Source organism: Protomyctophum bolini (genome assembly GCF_963924005.1).
Source record: "Protomyctophum bolini genome assembly, chromosome: 2".
Lineage (NCBI taxonomy): Eukaryota > Metazoa > Chordata > Actinopteri > Myctophiformes > Myctophidae > Protomyctophum > Protomyctophum bolini.
Window position 1 is genome coordinate 8,945,302 of NC_137863.1, and position 15,431 is coordinate 8,960,732.

Sequence of the window (15,431 nt, forward strand, 5' to 3'; positions counted from 1 at the left end):
TGGGACAAAAGCTTGTGCAGAAAAGAGAGTTTAGTTTTCTGCTATTAACTACTGCTTAACTTTCTGTTCAGAATTCACAATGGTCTATCAGTCCACAACTATTATTTGATTTAGATCAGTGGTTACCAAATATTTCTGGATCACAACCCACTTGCTGTGTCACCCAGGCGGATATGTTGATCTGACCCCCCATTCCAAAGTGCCAGGCGTCAGCGCTCGCCCAGCAGTCTGATGTCACCCAGGCGGAAATCACAATGAATGGAAACCTAGCTCTGGTCCATAGCTGATAGCTCTAACGCCTTTGCATTAGAAAAAGGCATTATAGCTATGGACGGACCAGAGCTAAAGGAAACCATACTTTTATGATGACTGCATTCATTGTGATTTCCGCCTGGGTGACATCAGACTGCTGGGCGAGCGCTGGCGCCTGGCACTTTGGAATGGGGGGTCAGATCAACATATCCGCCTGGCTGACACATAGCAGACTGCTGGGCGAGAGCTGGCGCTTTGGCATGGGGGGTCAGATCAACATGGAATGAATTCTGTACTGGCCATATATATGGAGCGTGTACAGGGTTTGATGAGGTCAGATCAACATATGGAATGTCAGAACAGGTCAGCTCCATATATGGAGATCTAAGGGTGGCAGCGGGGGCAGTGTCTTGAGTGTACAAGGTTTGATGAGGGCCCAGGTAGGGCCGGGCCTTAAGTTGGGCCTGTTGAGAACTCTAGTTTTCGCCGGCTGCCGGGCGTGGCTGCACTAATAACTTTGGGGCGGGTTCGTCTGGAGTTTAAATGGACAGGTATCAGTCAAAAGACATCGATGAGGAAGGATGGGTGGGGAGGGAATAGGGATCAGCAAATGGAATGTTTGAACAGGTCAGCTCCATATATGGAGATGGAGGCGTGATGTCACGAGGCATGACCATATATGGAGGTGTGATGTCATGAGGCATGATGTCACAAGGCGTGACCACATAATATGGATGTGTAACGTGACACACGGAAATGCAGGTTTTCATAGTAAATGCGACCTATGGTCGCAATTAATGGTCAAAACGTAAATTAAGGCTTATAAGAACTCAATGTTAATTAATTATGTATTAATGAATGACAATCATTAATTGAGGCCTAAGTAATGATTAACTAATTAACTAACCATGACCACCTGGGGGTCCCCCTAAGACCAGTGAGCCTCGTGCCACACTGCCACACTGGCTCACTGTGGGTCCCGTGAGCCATATGCAGTCCACCCCCATTAGGGTTGGCTGGGCCACAATAAAAAGTAAATTGTAGCCTACAACAAGCTCACCGTGTCTCTTAACTATTAACTTTTATTAAGTCGTAGTGACTGTATCATTAATTAACAGCAAGCAAGTAATGGTTAATTCATGTATGAGTTAATCATTGTAACATGTATTCATTTGCCCATTATGATAAAGTGTTATACCCTACCAGTCTCATTAGGCATTGATTTATTTGTACAAGGCAAACTTTATACAATAAAAAAGGCCAGTGCATGTGTTGACAACACCTGAAAAAGATCTTTGTGTGTAGGCAATTAACTGAATAGAGATCATATTCTGAATTATACTATTATTTATCATTATTAATAATTATTATCATTATTTGAACAATTCCGGTTGGTTGCTATTATTATGGCATGTGGTGTGGGTGAAGAGGCAGCTGAACGCAGAGGCAGTGTTCCAGTCCAGTGTTATGCCGAAATTGGAAACCTATTGAATTCTGTGACTTCACGAGGTCACTGTTTTAATGTTGCACTATATGTGAGATAATGGCAGCTTATCTGAGAGATAAGAACACTGCCTGCTATTTGAGGTTACATGCAGGTCACTGTGACGGGGTGACTTGTGGCAAAAGGAACAGTTTCCTAGTTAGGTCAGGTTTTTGTGGGCCTATATTCAGCTATAATTTGCTCACTTCTTCATCGCAGCTCACTTCCAATATATTCTATATTCTGGGCTATAGAGATTTTCGTCTTACACAAACCCATTGATTCCCATTGACAATACATGGAGAATTTATGTCATATGTGGACGAGCAAATTGGCTATTTCTGTCCTACTTAAATTCCCATTGACAATGAATGGATGATGTACGATGATAACAACCCCTCACTTCACACAGGTGTGATTTTTCTGTTCTATTTTCCTCAGCATTCATCTACAGCAGGGGTTTTTCAGGCCAAGGACCTCTTCATTGGGTGAAGCAGGGACCCCAACTAAATATTTTGTATGTCCATGATATGAATAGGATTTGAATAAAATATGATATAACTATTCCAGTGTCCCTTCTTGACCTGGTATATGAAGGTGTATGGTGTATATGGTATGGATTGTCATATATCCTCCTGACGAGACCATATTCCATATACTGTAGAATAGATGGTCGACACTTATAGTTCGTTTTAATGTTTATGGAGTTGTATTGACATATAGGCCGTTTCAACTTTATTTATGGTTATGTCTGAGTCATAGTGACGTGGCATGGTCCTGCCTACATAATATAGGTGTTGTTTATGTTTAACATGTTTGTAAAACATTTTCTAAATACATTTAATTTAATAAAATTGTATTAACCAAACACACACCAATTACCCAATTGCAGATATAAAACCAAACACACATTATACTGTACTAAAAAATAGCACCTGGAAAACATTGTAGACTAGAGGGACGTTGGCAATGAATTTCCTCTTTCGCAGCCTGGTCTGGGAAGTGCTTCAACCAATATTCAATTGAAGTACGTGTACGTGCACAAAGCAGTTGTGAGCTAATAGCCTATAACCAAATGCACAATAGGGAACCCAGTTTCAATGGGTTCTCTGATGTCGCGTTTGGTGAATGGACGTAGTATGGATGTAGTTTCTATGCCCACTTCTACATCAAAGCCATAATAACTAGAACTCCTAGCAACCCACCTTATAAACTTAACTTAGCATGCAGCCCCACTGCGCTTATTTTCTCAAAACGGCCATGTTGACAATACAGTATGCAGGGCCATGACATTACCCTTACCCCCCCCCCCATTTCCAAATAGGCTAATACTATGCTGTTGGTGTTGGGGTTGTGTGCCCCAAGTGCACAGCAGTCGGGAAGATAGTGGCTCTGAGGAGGATACTGGAAGGTGTCAGGGAGTGGAACCAACAGTGAACGCTTTCATCGTGAATCAAGCCCAATAACACAATAAGACACCAATTGTTTACACCAATGTAAAGCCTGTATCTGTAGAGTCGACTATACAGTGAGGGGCAGAAGACAAGAACACAATGACTATTAAGAGTGATGATTGGCTGCCCCCCCCCCCCCCCCCCCCCCCCCCCTTGAGGCTCTGGTTAGAAGTAGGGCTTTCAGGAGGGCCAGGAAGATCATGGCTGACCCTGCACACCCAGGCCACAATCTTTAAAGACTGTTAAGGCCCGACACTAGAGTGCAAGGGTCTGACTTGTGCTGTTGTTTTTGCACCGTCTTGTCCTGTTTGTTTCGCACCTGTCCTAATGTTGTAACTGTACTCTGCTGTCCCACCAAACCAAATTCTAACATGTTTACATGTCATGGCAATAAAGACTTCTCATTCTGATTCTAAAAGCATCAAGATTAATGAGCAGGTTTCTTAATTTACCCTGTGAAATCACGAAGGTCCGGAGGGCACCTGACAAGAGGTATCCTCAACCTCAAGAGGTATAGCTGTTTGGCTACAGTAGAATCAGTGCTGCTGTATGAGCTAAGACATGGACACTCACAGCACAGCAGGACAAGGACCATCCTAGATGGTGTAAGAATGGTATGAATGGTAGGCTACTTGTCACATGGGCGGACCACAGCAGAAATGTGAACCTCGATAGGGGGCTTGGGGGGCTCTATGCATAGCATAGAGTACATGCAGACAGAGTTACGACATTGAGGGGGCAGAAAACAGTCCGGTCACGTGGTTCATGTACTCGCGCGAGCCCATAGACTCCATGCATTCCGTAAACTTACGGTTGTCCCTATTTGAAGCCTTCAAATAGGGACAAACCAATAGAAGTCCATGTAGAAGAGCCTGGCCCCATGAGGTGAACGGAGTTGTCGTAACTCTGTCTTACTCTATGGCTCTGCCGTGGGTCACAGCCAGCTACAGCCGGACAGTGCATAGCAGCATGGGCACTTTGACAGGCACCAAGCAAGCTCACTGACACTGTGGGGAGCCAACCCAAGGCAAAGCTATAGGAGGAGAGGAAGGGGCACAGAGGGCATCGCTGCCCTCCCAGGAGTCCGGAATTGGTGTTGGCTGCCGCCTGCCACTACTTCCACAATCTCTGCAATCCTACATTTACACAACTGCTAATGTGTAACGCTTATGTTAAATCGATAGATTTAGATTTTTTTGTATAGGACTGTCACTTATCCTAACTAAGCCTTTATTCATTTCAATGACCATGTCTTATTTGAGTTATTTCACAATTTATTTAGTTCACAATTATGCTGCTTTTCGTTTCTTTATTCTCTTCTCTGTATGCTCAAATCCCTGTTAAGTGTTAACATGTTCCCTTCATTATGCTATTGACATTTTGTACTTTATTTGTAAATGGAATTCGAATTAAGCTGAAGTCGCGAGTCGCGGAATTCGATAGGTCAACAGTGTGCGTGTAACAGCTGTCTGTCTGTGTGTGTTCCAGTATGGCGGACCAGACTTGCGGAGGAGGATAACTTCTTCCAAATTCCTTCCAGCAACAGCACCACCACACAGTGGAAAGGCGACAACTTGAGTATAACTCCAAAACTAACCCGGGTAAAACGCGTATCTTTTACAACCAAGACTTAAAGATCACCACCAACAACACGACGTCAATATGAGGCTTTTAATCGTGACATAATTTGTACCAGGCAGGCGGCTGCGTGTTGAAGCCGCAAGCCGAGAAACTCTACTCATTTTCCGCGACTGTTTCTGTCAGTTAGCCGGGTCCTTTTAGCTCACACAGCTACACACACACTAACTACTGTTCTCTCATTTTCTCACTTTCCGCGTAGGGTTTCAGGAGAGATGGATCACATTCAACCTGCATTATTTTTGCGCCAACTGGATGAGAATGGTCAATAAGTAATCTGTGAGGGTCTGCAGGTTGACAAGTTTTGTCAGCACTCATTAGCCTAGCATTAGCCTAGCCGACGACCCGACGTCACAGTAGCCAGTTAGCTTGGCAGAAGAGGGTCCGTTAATCCCCACATATTCAGCCAGGCCAAGTCGTGTTTAATAGCAAGCCACCTGGTAGTTATTTAACCGTGAATAGCTGACACCCAAAGTCCTCAATGGCTCAGGCAGCGGCTTCGTGGTTGATTTAGTGGTTTAACGACCCTAGCTTGCTAGCTAACGTTATCCAGGTTGTTAGGTTGTAGGTGTGTTTTGTAAAGGGAGTGGTGGTTAGCAGGCTGAGGTTTGCCTTTTATCAAAGCCAACAAGGTCACTGACAATGTATTATGTTGTGAGATGGCAAGTAGATTAACAGGGGACAGATTAGCCATCGGCTAGTGGGTTATAAATATTGAGGGTGTGTGGCTACTATTAGCTCACTGAAAGCCAATACAAACCAGTTATAGTTTGGCAGACTGCTCCTGCTGCCTTCTTTGGTGACCTGGGTTGATGATCACAAAAATATTATTCTACATAATCTTATCAATGTGATTGAGGCAGATCAATTCGTCCTAGTTGCTATCCTCATGGGCTAAAAGGGCTGTATTGCACTGACTGAACCGAATGACTTGAGTTGACTGGAGTTCCCAACATTGGACTGGTTTTGATGGACGTGGGAGGCTGTCAGCGCCCTTCTCCTCAGTCATGGCTGTCTTGACACATGGCATCTTGATCTGTACATAGCCGGCTGTCATATAACATGGCGTTATGTAGCTCAGATAGACAGCCAGTCAGCAGAATGTCTTTATGTGTTCGTTATACATGTTAGATTGTGTTTAGAAGTATTGTTGAGTCCAAGGTGATAAGCACTGCAAATGCAGGCTCTGCACAGTTGGAGAATTAAGATGTACAGTAGTTAGTGCCTAAATAAATTCCTGGGAATAAAATATTCCAGAACTAGCCGACACATACAGGTCGGTTACTGTGGAGTTTTGTAGATTTTTGTTTGGACTATTGGAAACCGAAGCCCGCCACACTGGATCCGGAAAGCCTGCCCTTCGTCTCTGGTTGGAGTAGCGCGACTCTGAAGCCATCATCCATGCCTTCTGCCCTGGCCGTCTTCGCGTGTCGGCCTAACTCACACCCATTCCAGGAAAGACATGTCTACCTGGATGAACCGGTCAAGATCGGCCGCTCTGTGGCCCGGTGCCGCCCGGCACAAAACAACGCCACCTTCGACTGCAAGGTTTTGTCACGGAACCATGCCCTCGTCTGGTTTGACCACAAGACTGGCAAGGTGAGGAATGTAGAATATATACAAACTGGGAGTTTTTGTGATGTTTTGTTTTTGTCTGTTGCAGGGGTTGGATGTGATGCAGTGTGACTGATCTAAAAGTGAGACTCAAACTTATTTAACGAGTTTCACTGTGTAGGAAATACCTTCTTAGATTGCAGAAGAGTGCCAGGATGCACAGACACAGACAGGACACGAACGAACAGGCAAAGTTGGGCATAAACAGAAGGGACGACAAATAGTAACACTGGCACTCACTGGCAGACGTGTGTGTGTTGGGGGGGGGGTGTGGGGTGCTACATCCTCCCTTTAACGGTACCCCTCAGCTCTATCATCTGAAGCAGCCTCCTACAGACATTAATTTATATCGTCATCATACCCCTGTCCATTCCCCAAGACACATGTACGTTGCCAGTGAATGCATCTTCGTGTGTTTTGACTTTTGAGTGTATGTGTGGAACAGGTCAAACAGGAGGGACCAGAGGGATTGCCTTCTTCTCACGCATGCACACGTGATACACACTCACTCTCTCTCTCTCTGAAATACCTTCTGTATGTGTGTCATGCAAGTACAGTATTTTTTGACCTAATGTGATTGTTTTTGTATCTGCATTGGGTAATTGGTGTGTGCTTGCTTGGTTATGTGTGTGTGTGTGTGGGGGGGGGTGTATGGTTGGATTTGTGTGTGTGGGGGGGATATGGTTGGGTTTGTGTGTGGGTGGGTGGAGGGGGGTGTGTATGGTTGGATTTGTGTGTGTGTGTGTGTGTGTGGGGGGGGGGTGGTTGGGTGTGTGTGTGTGTGTGTGTGTGGGGGGGGTGTATGGTTGGATTTGTGTGTGTGTGGGGAGGGGGGTGTATGGTTGGATTTGTGTGTGTGTGTGGGGGGGTGTATGGTTGCGTGTGTGTGTGTGTGTGTGTGGGGGGGGGTGTATGGTTGGGTGTGTGTGTGTGTGTGTGTGTGTGTGTGTGTGTGTGTGTGTGTGTGTGTGTGTGTGTGTGTGTGTGTGTGAAGTTTCTTGGTCATGTATTGAAGTATCATCCTTTCCTGTCCAGTACAGGTGAACAAACACACCCACCCACACACTCACTCTCACTCAAAACACACTCAAGACTATAATGGTTGTACTGGACAGCTCCCAGTAAGCAACAACTATAGGAGACTGTGGTGGTACTGGCTGTATAGCAGGCAGTCTTCCAGAAACCACCAGTAGAAGACCGTTTTGTACTCGTTTGGACAGTTCCCATTGACCAACAGTAGAAGACTGTTAGTGTTTATACTTGATCGCTCTCATCATGAACCAACAATAGAAGACTGTTTGTACTGGAGTGCTCCCATTGAGCTACAGTAGAAGACTGTTTGTACTGGAGTGCTCCCATTGAGCTACAGTAGAAGACTGTTTGTACTGGAGTGCTCCCATTGAGCTACAGTAGAAGACTGGTTGTACTGGACAGCACCGTGTGACCAACACTAGAAGATACCGTTAGAATCATCTAAGTGGCTGAATCACAGGTGGTGGTTAATCCTGTGTGTGTGTGTGTGTGTGTGTGTGTTAGCATTTTGCAGGTTTAAACATTGTGAAGGAACTTAGTAGTTGTAACAGAATGTCTCAAAACCAATGTTAGGCAAGACACACTTGTGTCACACACAGTATGTGCATATCTGTGTGTTACAGTGTTATCATGAGGTACATGCTACAGTAGCAGAGTAGCTGCAAGTCTAAGCCTGTATGCTTTCCTGTGCATGCATGTGTGTGTGTAGTGATGGTGATTGCAGTCTGACTCTGATCTATGTCTCTGTTCTTGTCTGTGTGTATGTGACTTTTGTGAATGTGTCTACATAGTACACACAGTGTTGTTGTTAATGAATTTCTTCACTGTCCTACCTACCTCAAACCCAAACATAAACATAACCGCAAGCACGGAACAGCGCATGTTCGCCAACCTTAACGCATGTTCCCCAACCTTAATCTGATCACCAACATTAATGCATGTTTGTAGGGGCGGTGGCGGCTCAGGGGTAGAGTGGCTGGATGTTCGAACCTGGCCTCCCTTGAGTTAGTGTTGGTGTCCTTGAGCAAGACACTGAACCCCTAATTGCTCTGTGTGTGTGTGTGTAATATAGCACCCTGGATAAAGGTGCTATATAAATGCACCATTTACCATTTTGGCCAACCTTAATCTGATCGTTGTGAAGCTGAACAATTAATTGAAAATTGTGTGTGCACACACACACACACACACACACACACACACACACGTGCTCTACCTATAGTGAGTCAGGCTACAGGTGGAGGCAGAACACTAGTGTTGAGCATAATGTGTGTCTAGGGACTGTTGATTGATAATTCTACAGTGCAGCCTATGTGATTTAGTGGGCAGCGCTATAGTGATTTGAGTTGTGTGATTCAAAGTGCAAGCGATTTAGGCTGTGTGTGGGATTTAGTTTGCCTTTTGATGGGGGTATAATTTAGTGTGTGTACTGTGGTACGTGGAATGTGTTGGTGACGCAGTGTTTGATTAAGGTGTGTCTTAGACAAGTTCAGGGTCCATTATTTATCAAGCATCAGAAATCACTCCTAGGAATGGGCTAGATGACGTCTTCTCTTCTTGTTGGCTTGGCCATCTGGAAGTTACCTCTGCCGACTGCCATGGGTTACCACTGGGTTACCACTGGACTGCACCTTTCTGATTGAATGTTTGCATTGCATTGGGTTTAGGCTATATTAGGCTTAATATATCCAAAACCCAATGCAAAAATGTAATCAGATTAAGCAAATGAGCTCTGTAGCAAACAAAGGTTTATGATAAGACCTTTTGCTCAGTTTAGAAACAAGTGGGTTTCCCACATCCAGTCCCTCGCTGGTGCTGGACAAAAGGTTGAATACAGTGAAGAAAAAGAAGTCCACACTCGGCTCCAGTGTTTTATAGTTTTAATTAAAACACTGACAAACAATGACAACACCCACACAACATAAAATAAGAACACCTTTTGCTCAACAAGATGTTCTTATTTTCAGCATAAATTGAATACCCTAGAACAAAAGCTTTAACCAGTTTGATTTTATGTGGACTGATCGAACCAGTAAATGTCATTATGAGACATGCTGGCGAGTTATAAATGGCCTACAAAAGCAACCCTTGCTAACGACATCATATTTACTTAGATGACATTAAATCCAACTTCTTTTGCATTAGTAATAACTTCTATATATATCTTCTTCATGACGCATGTGATTAACATTGTTGCCCCAGGCTTTGTTGGGAATCAACATAATGTAGGACTGCGCCGTGGATCATGGTTCTGTAGGTGACTTGAGGGTGTGTGTGTGTGTGTGTGTGTGTGTGTGTGTAGTTGGTGGTACAACGCTGTACTGTTGTACCGCAGGATGTGGAATAGGATGCTATAGTTTTACACATCAAACAAAATCACAAAAAATATGTTAAAACAACTATCGGAGAAGGGAATTACCCTGAGCCGACCCAACAGAAAAGTGGTCAAAATCAGTTAATGGTTCGGTCCGGTTTGAACCTAAAAATCATCAGCACTATCCTAATTGGAACCCATTGCAAATTCACGTGTCGCTTTTCTTTTCATTCTTCTCCAAATTAAGTCATTATGCCACACAAACGGATAGATATTCCTTATTTCCACAATAATTCTCACAAAAAGTATATTTGATAAAATTGCATAGAAAGCTGCAAGTCAATATGTCACTATGAACTACTATTATGTCTGCTAACTATTAACTACTATTATGACTGTTAAAAACAAAATAACTGAAGAGGCTATTGGAGAACCTGATTTGGATAGGGACACATGATCTGATGCAGGACAATGTCACTATGACAGAAAGAGACAAGATGGGTCTGTTCCAAACCAAATACTCTGTTGCCACACTCATGACATATTAAACCTTCAAATAGTAATACAAACTGATTAGGAAGCTTTTTTTGTCACATCAGTTGTTCAGGACAGGTGTAAAGCAGGGTGATTCTTCTTTTTTTGTGCTCCATCCTTTTGTAGTATTCTTTGAGAAGAGAGACGGGTAGAGTGGGAGAAAAAAGGTTCAATGGAACAAATAATACTTAATTGTAGACAAATACTTTTATGAGTGATGCAGATATGAATGAACACTTTTTTTAAATTAAAATGTCTCTCCAAAAAGGTATTTAATATTTAAGCTCATTGTTTCCATGCTCATGTATTTCCTCTATCATCCACAGCTAAGCCTTTTTCATTTGTTGCTGGAGGCATTGAGAAATGTTCATAGACAATAATGTTTTGGAAGCTTTGCCCTCACTGCGGTAATAGCTTTACCCAAACCCAGTGAAGCTTTTGCCACAATGTGTCTGAGGAGTAAAGCTTCACTGTACCTTCATTGAAAATGTTGTGTGAGGGTGATTCCCGCTACTACCGGTTTGCCCTGACCTGTTAGTTTCATCTCTAAACATAAACAAATAATGTCTTGACACTTAACCTATTTTAGATGTCTATTTGTTTTCATCATCGTATGTTTTTTAATGATCACGATCATTTGTTTATCTCTGATTTTTCATTACAAATGTCGCCTTTGTCTCACCTACTGTATAAAGTATGCTGAATTGAATTGGGGAGAGACAGAGGGGAAGAGTAAGAAAGACTGTTGCAAGGTGATTAGACAGTTTGTAAAGTTTATACTGGCTGAGGAAATGAAGAAAGAATGTCTGTCATTTACACACGCGCGCACACCCATGCACGTCGTGCAGCATCGTGCAGCACACACCAAAAATGGAGACAGATTTTCCTGTACACATGCAGAGCCTCAGTGTCTGTGCTTGTATTAATGATGTAACAATATTGTTAATATCACGATACCCAATGAATGTTGTGATATTCATTGGTATCTATGGTACATATTTCTTTGAGCTTTTTTTTTTTTTAAAGGCTTTTATTTATACAGTAGCACAGTATACTGACTGATGGGGAGATGGATGGGACTTTTCAAAGGTTGGGTCTGGATTGGAACCTGGCTGTGACGCGCTGTCGGGTTGGATTAGCAGCCTAGTTGCCCCGGACGTCTACACCAGCCGTCCAGGCGGGCCGATTCACTGATCTTTAGAATATTTCTCTTTTGTAAGAATTAGGAAAGCTTAGCAGATGTCGTGGTGATCGGCAAGCCTGCATAATATCTGCACGGATGATCGCTGTACAGCTGTTGGTCACCCCTAGGGATGTCTCCAGGCAGCGGACGTTCTCTGACTGTATTACACTGCTGTGACTTAAACACACACTATCATTCCGTCTTTGAATACTATAAAATTCCATCAGCCATACTATGGTTATGACACATGGACACATACATACTATTAAGCCTGATTTGTCCATGGTACAATTCAGACGGTGACATATTGTATCAATTTTACAATTCATTTTCCCATAGCTTCGTTATGAATAGCTTATTAGCAAATTGGAACTGGAAAGATGTGGGGAAATAACTGGAACAGGAAACGGCGGTGACGGTATGCCACTATAGTTGGCCCGGAGCCTAAATCACCTCAACAACATACTGTAGTTAGAAATGTATTGTATGTACATTTGGAAATTCACTCACTGGAGCCAGACAGCCATTAGAAAACGCTGTTCATTGTCAACCCCTAGTCTATGTTTAAGTTGGTTGACTTGATTGACTGCCACATGACTGTTACCCCAGTGCATCACAGGAGGTTTTAAATGTTAATTCAGTCCCTCCCTGATCCTGAGTCTTAAATAGTGACAGTACACACGCACTTACATACCATGCACGCATACATAATTCATACATAGCTACAGTGTCTGAAAGCCATAATCATTGCCATGTATTGATTTTTTGAATACTTTATTAATAGACAAAGTGTAAACGGCAACAGAGTATAGTCAAACACTTGGTCTAAAAGGATAGCACAAAAAAGTCCTTGCGGTCTTGTTTCCAATTTCCATTCGGGTCCTGTGTAATCAATTCATAAAAATGACGTGGAAAAATAACACTATTCAATATCTCAAAATATAAAACACTATGTACGTGTGTGGGAAAAAGATTACAGTCGCACCTGACCTGTCTAAGGTGAAGTGAATATTTCCTCTCCTACTGAAAGGTGGATTTTCAGGCCTGTTTTTGAAATGTTTACTGTGTCTGTTATTATTATTTTTGGATCGCTTGTAGGCATGTTCGTATACAGTTGTGCACACATTCGTGTGCGTGCGTGACCGCACGTTGCTATGTGAAAGGCTCTATAGTTAGGTCCCTGCTTCTGAGTTACCATGGGGACAGGAGGGAACTGTCAACTGTGTGTGTGTATGTGTTTTAACTCTGTGTGCTGATCCGGGTGACTATATCCTTGCTTGTGTGTGTTTATTTTACATTCAGCCTATCAGATTTGCTTTGTGAGTTATCAGTTATCACTGGATTGAATCAAATCGGAATGAGAGGAAAGAGACGATATGAAAAGATGAGGGGAGGAGAGATGATATCAGAAAGATCAGGGGAGAATGGGAGATGATATAAGAAAGATCAGGGGAGATGATATGAGACATGATTGGAGAGAGATGGGGACTGGGCAGGGGTGTGATGAGGGCAGAAATGAGGTGAGGAGAGATGGGATGAATGGGAGAGATTATGAGAGAACTGAGAAGACTGAGATGATATGAGAGGGATGAGGGGAGAGATTGTGTTGTATTCATTGTTTTATTACATTGAGATGAGACACCTTACAAAAGAATCAATTTTAATTATTGTAAACATTCTAAAACGTGCAGTGTTCAGATCTAAGATTCACAACAAGACAAAATGCAACGAGTACAACAATGTAGTTTCCATTCAATATGGTTTGATTCAGCACGGAGACTTGGTGACCACTTCTGCTAATTATGATCTGTGGTGATCTAGTAAGTTTACACCACCTCTGCAATTAAGACTACTGAAATAGTTTCATCTTGTTGTGAGTCTTGATTTGAAATCGTCTAGGTTATATATTCTATAAAGTCTGGGTTCTGCTATGTTCTGTGCTCATTCTGATGTGTTCTGTCTGTCTGTGTTGTGTGTCTGTTCTGTAGTTCTACCTGCAGGACACAAAGAGCAGTAATGGAACGTTTATAAACAGCCAGCGCTTGAGTCGCGGTTCGGAGGAGAGCCCGCCGTGCGAGGTTCTCTCTGGCGACATCATCCAGTTTGGAGTTGATGTCACGGAGAACACACGCAAAGGTCAGACACATACGTAACAAAGTTAAACATGCTATCTCTGACATGACTGATATACAACACACACAAACATGTTACAAGAGGCGATAAACTGAGATACAAATGGTAATGAGAATTATAATTCACCTGTAGCTTTAGATTGCTGACAGTAATAATGATAATCATAATAATGTTCTATTCCATCCAGTGACTCATGGCTGTATCGTGTCGACTATCAAACTCTTTCTACCAGATGGAATAGAGGCACGCAGACGAGCTGAGTAAGTACTGTAATCTCATATTGGGCCAATTCTAATTTGTTAATTACCGGTATTCCAATTGCCTCATGCTAAAAAGATGAATCATTGATATTGGCTAGTGCTACATGTCGTGAAACTGTTGTATTGGTGAGAACTCAAAAGTAGCATTTTAACAAGGCAATTCCCTCGGGCACCATCTTGTTAAGTACGTTTGTGACTAACAAGTCAAGACTCCTGTCTTGAAGTTCTGACATATCATTTACATTTCATATATCCAAAGTAAGCAAAGTTACCATGTTTACCCAGGGTAACTGGACTAAGCTCAATAACTTGTTTACAGCCAGGCCCTGCTCATATTATATTTATATATATATTTCATGGTAGGGGTTCAATGCCTTGCTCAAGGGCACTTCAACGGTGGTAATTTTAACGTGCCGGTCCGGGGATACGAACTAGCGACCTTCCGATATCAAGACTGCTCCGCAAACCGTTCGGCCACCGCTGCCCCTAAATCAATATATCCAAAGGACACGGTTCCATTTGTGTCACGTGTTAAGCTTTCCTTGTTCTAGTAGCCGTGTTGATTGATTGAATACTTTAACTGTTTGTTACAGATTTCAGGTACAGAGGTACAGTTATACAAAAATGCTAAAAGGATAACAGAAAAAGGATCATTGTGGTCTTATGTTCTGAATGAGCTAGCGGTGTCTGACAGTCTCATTTTGGGGTGACGTGATAAAATACCATAGTATTATTCTCCATGATGATTGATGGATTTTATTCAAGATATACAGCCTGGTGCATTAATTTGTCAGTTAGATATCATCTTATGCTGTCGGTACCATCATCTTTTTATTATATGTGCAGCAGAAGCTGACACGGTACCATCATCTTTAGTGTTTCACAATGATCCATTCTGAAGGTCCTTGACTGAAACGTTGCATTGCAAGATTAAATATCTTTCTTTATTGAGCAAGTGACGATGGTCCGCGTGCGTTCTTTTTATTTCATTATTTTTAATTGTACGATATGTACATGCACCTGTCACTAAGATTTCATCCAAGTGTGCAAGACAGTTTTCATTACCTAAAAGAACCCAATCTCTAATTTCTCTGATTGGGGAGACACTAAGACAGCAAGATTTGATTAATCTTTTTTTTTTATGCTTTTGAGTGATATAGATTCTAATTGTTTAGTATTATTGAGAATACAACATTCTCAGTGGCTCACTCTTAACAGAGTTCAGTTTTATGATTTGTGTGTGTGTGTGTGTGTGTGTGTGTGTGTGTGTGTGTGTGTGTGTGTACTGACTAAAGCTTCTCTTCAGTCAGACAAGACAAGACACACTCACACACACACCTTTATTGATCCCGTGGGAGTAATTCAGTCATCAGACTACTACAGTATAGCTCTGCATGCTGGCAGAATGATTGCAAGCACCCACACTCGTAAACCCAGGCACATACAGACATGGCACGCTTTTGTTGTATAGTGATGTGATTAGTGTTCGTGTACTTGATGTCGGAAGTCACCCAGTCTGTAATTTGACTGGAGG

At 42.6% G+C, this 15,431-nt stretch overlaps 1 protein-coding gene across 2 annotated transcripts in view; it reads left to right on the top strand.

The window, feature by feature from the left end:
- The first annotated feature begins 4,670 nt into the window (after window positions 1-4,670).
- Window positions 4,671-15,431, top strand: part of slmapa (sarcolemma associated protein a) — a 38,168-nt gene continuing 27,407 nt past the window's right edge. For both annotated transcript variants that reach the window (XM_080792233.1, XM_080792232.1), the window contains exons 1-4: window positions 4,671-4,790; window positions 5,030-6,426; window positions 13,493-13,640; window positions 13,825-13,897. In XM_080792233.1, coding sequence (XP_080648359.1) covers window positions 6,229-6,426; window positions 13,493-13,640; window positions 13,825-13,897 — 419 coding nt within the window. In that variant the 5' untranslated portion in view covers window positions 4,671-4,790; window positions 5,030-6,228. The remainder of the gene's footprint in view (window positions 4,791-5,029; window positions 6,427-13,492; window positions 13,641-13,824; window positions 13,898-15,431) is intronic.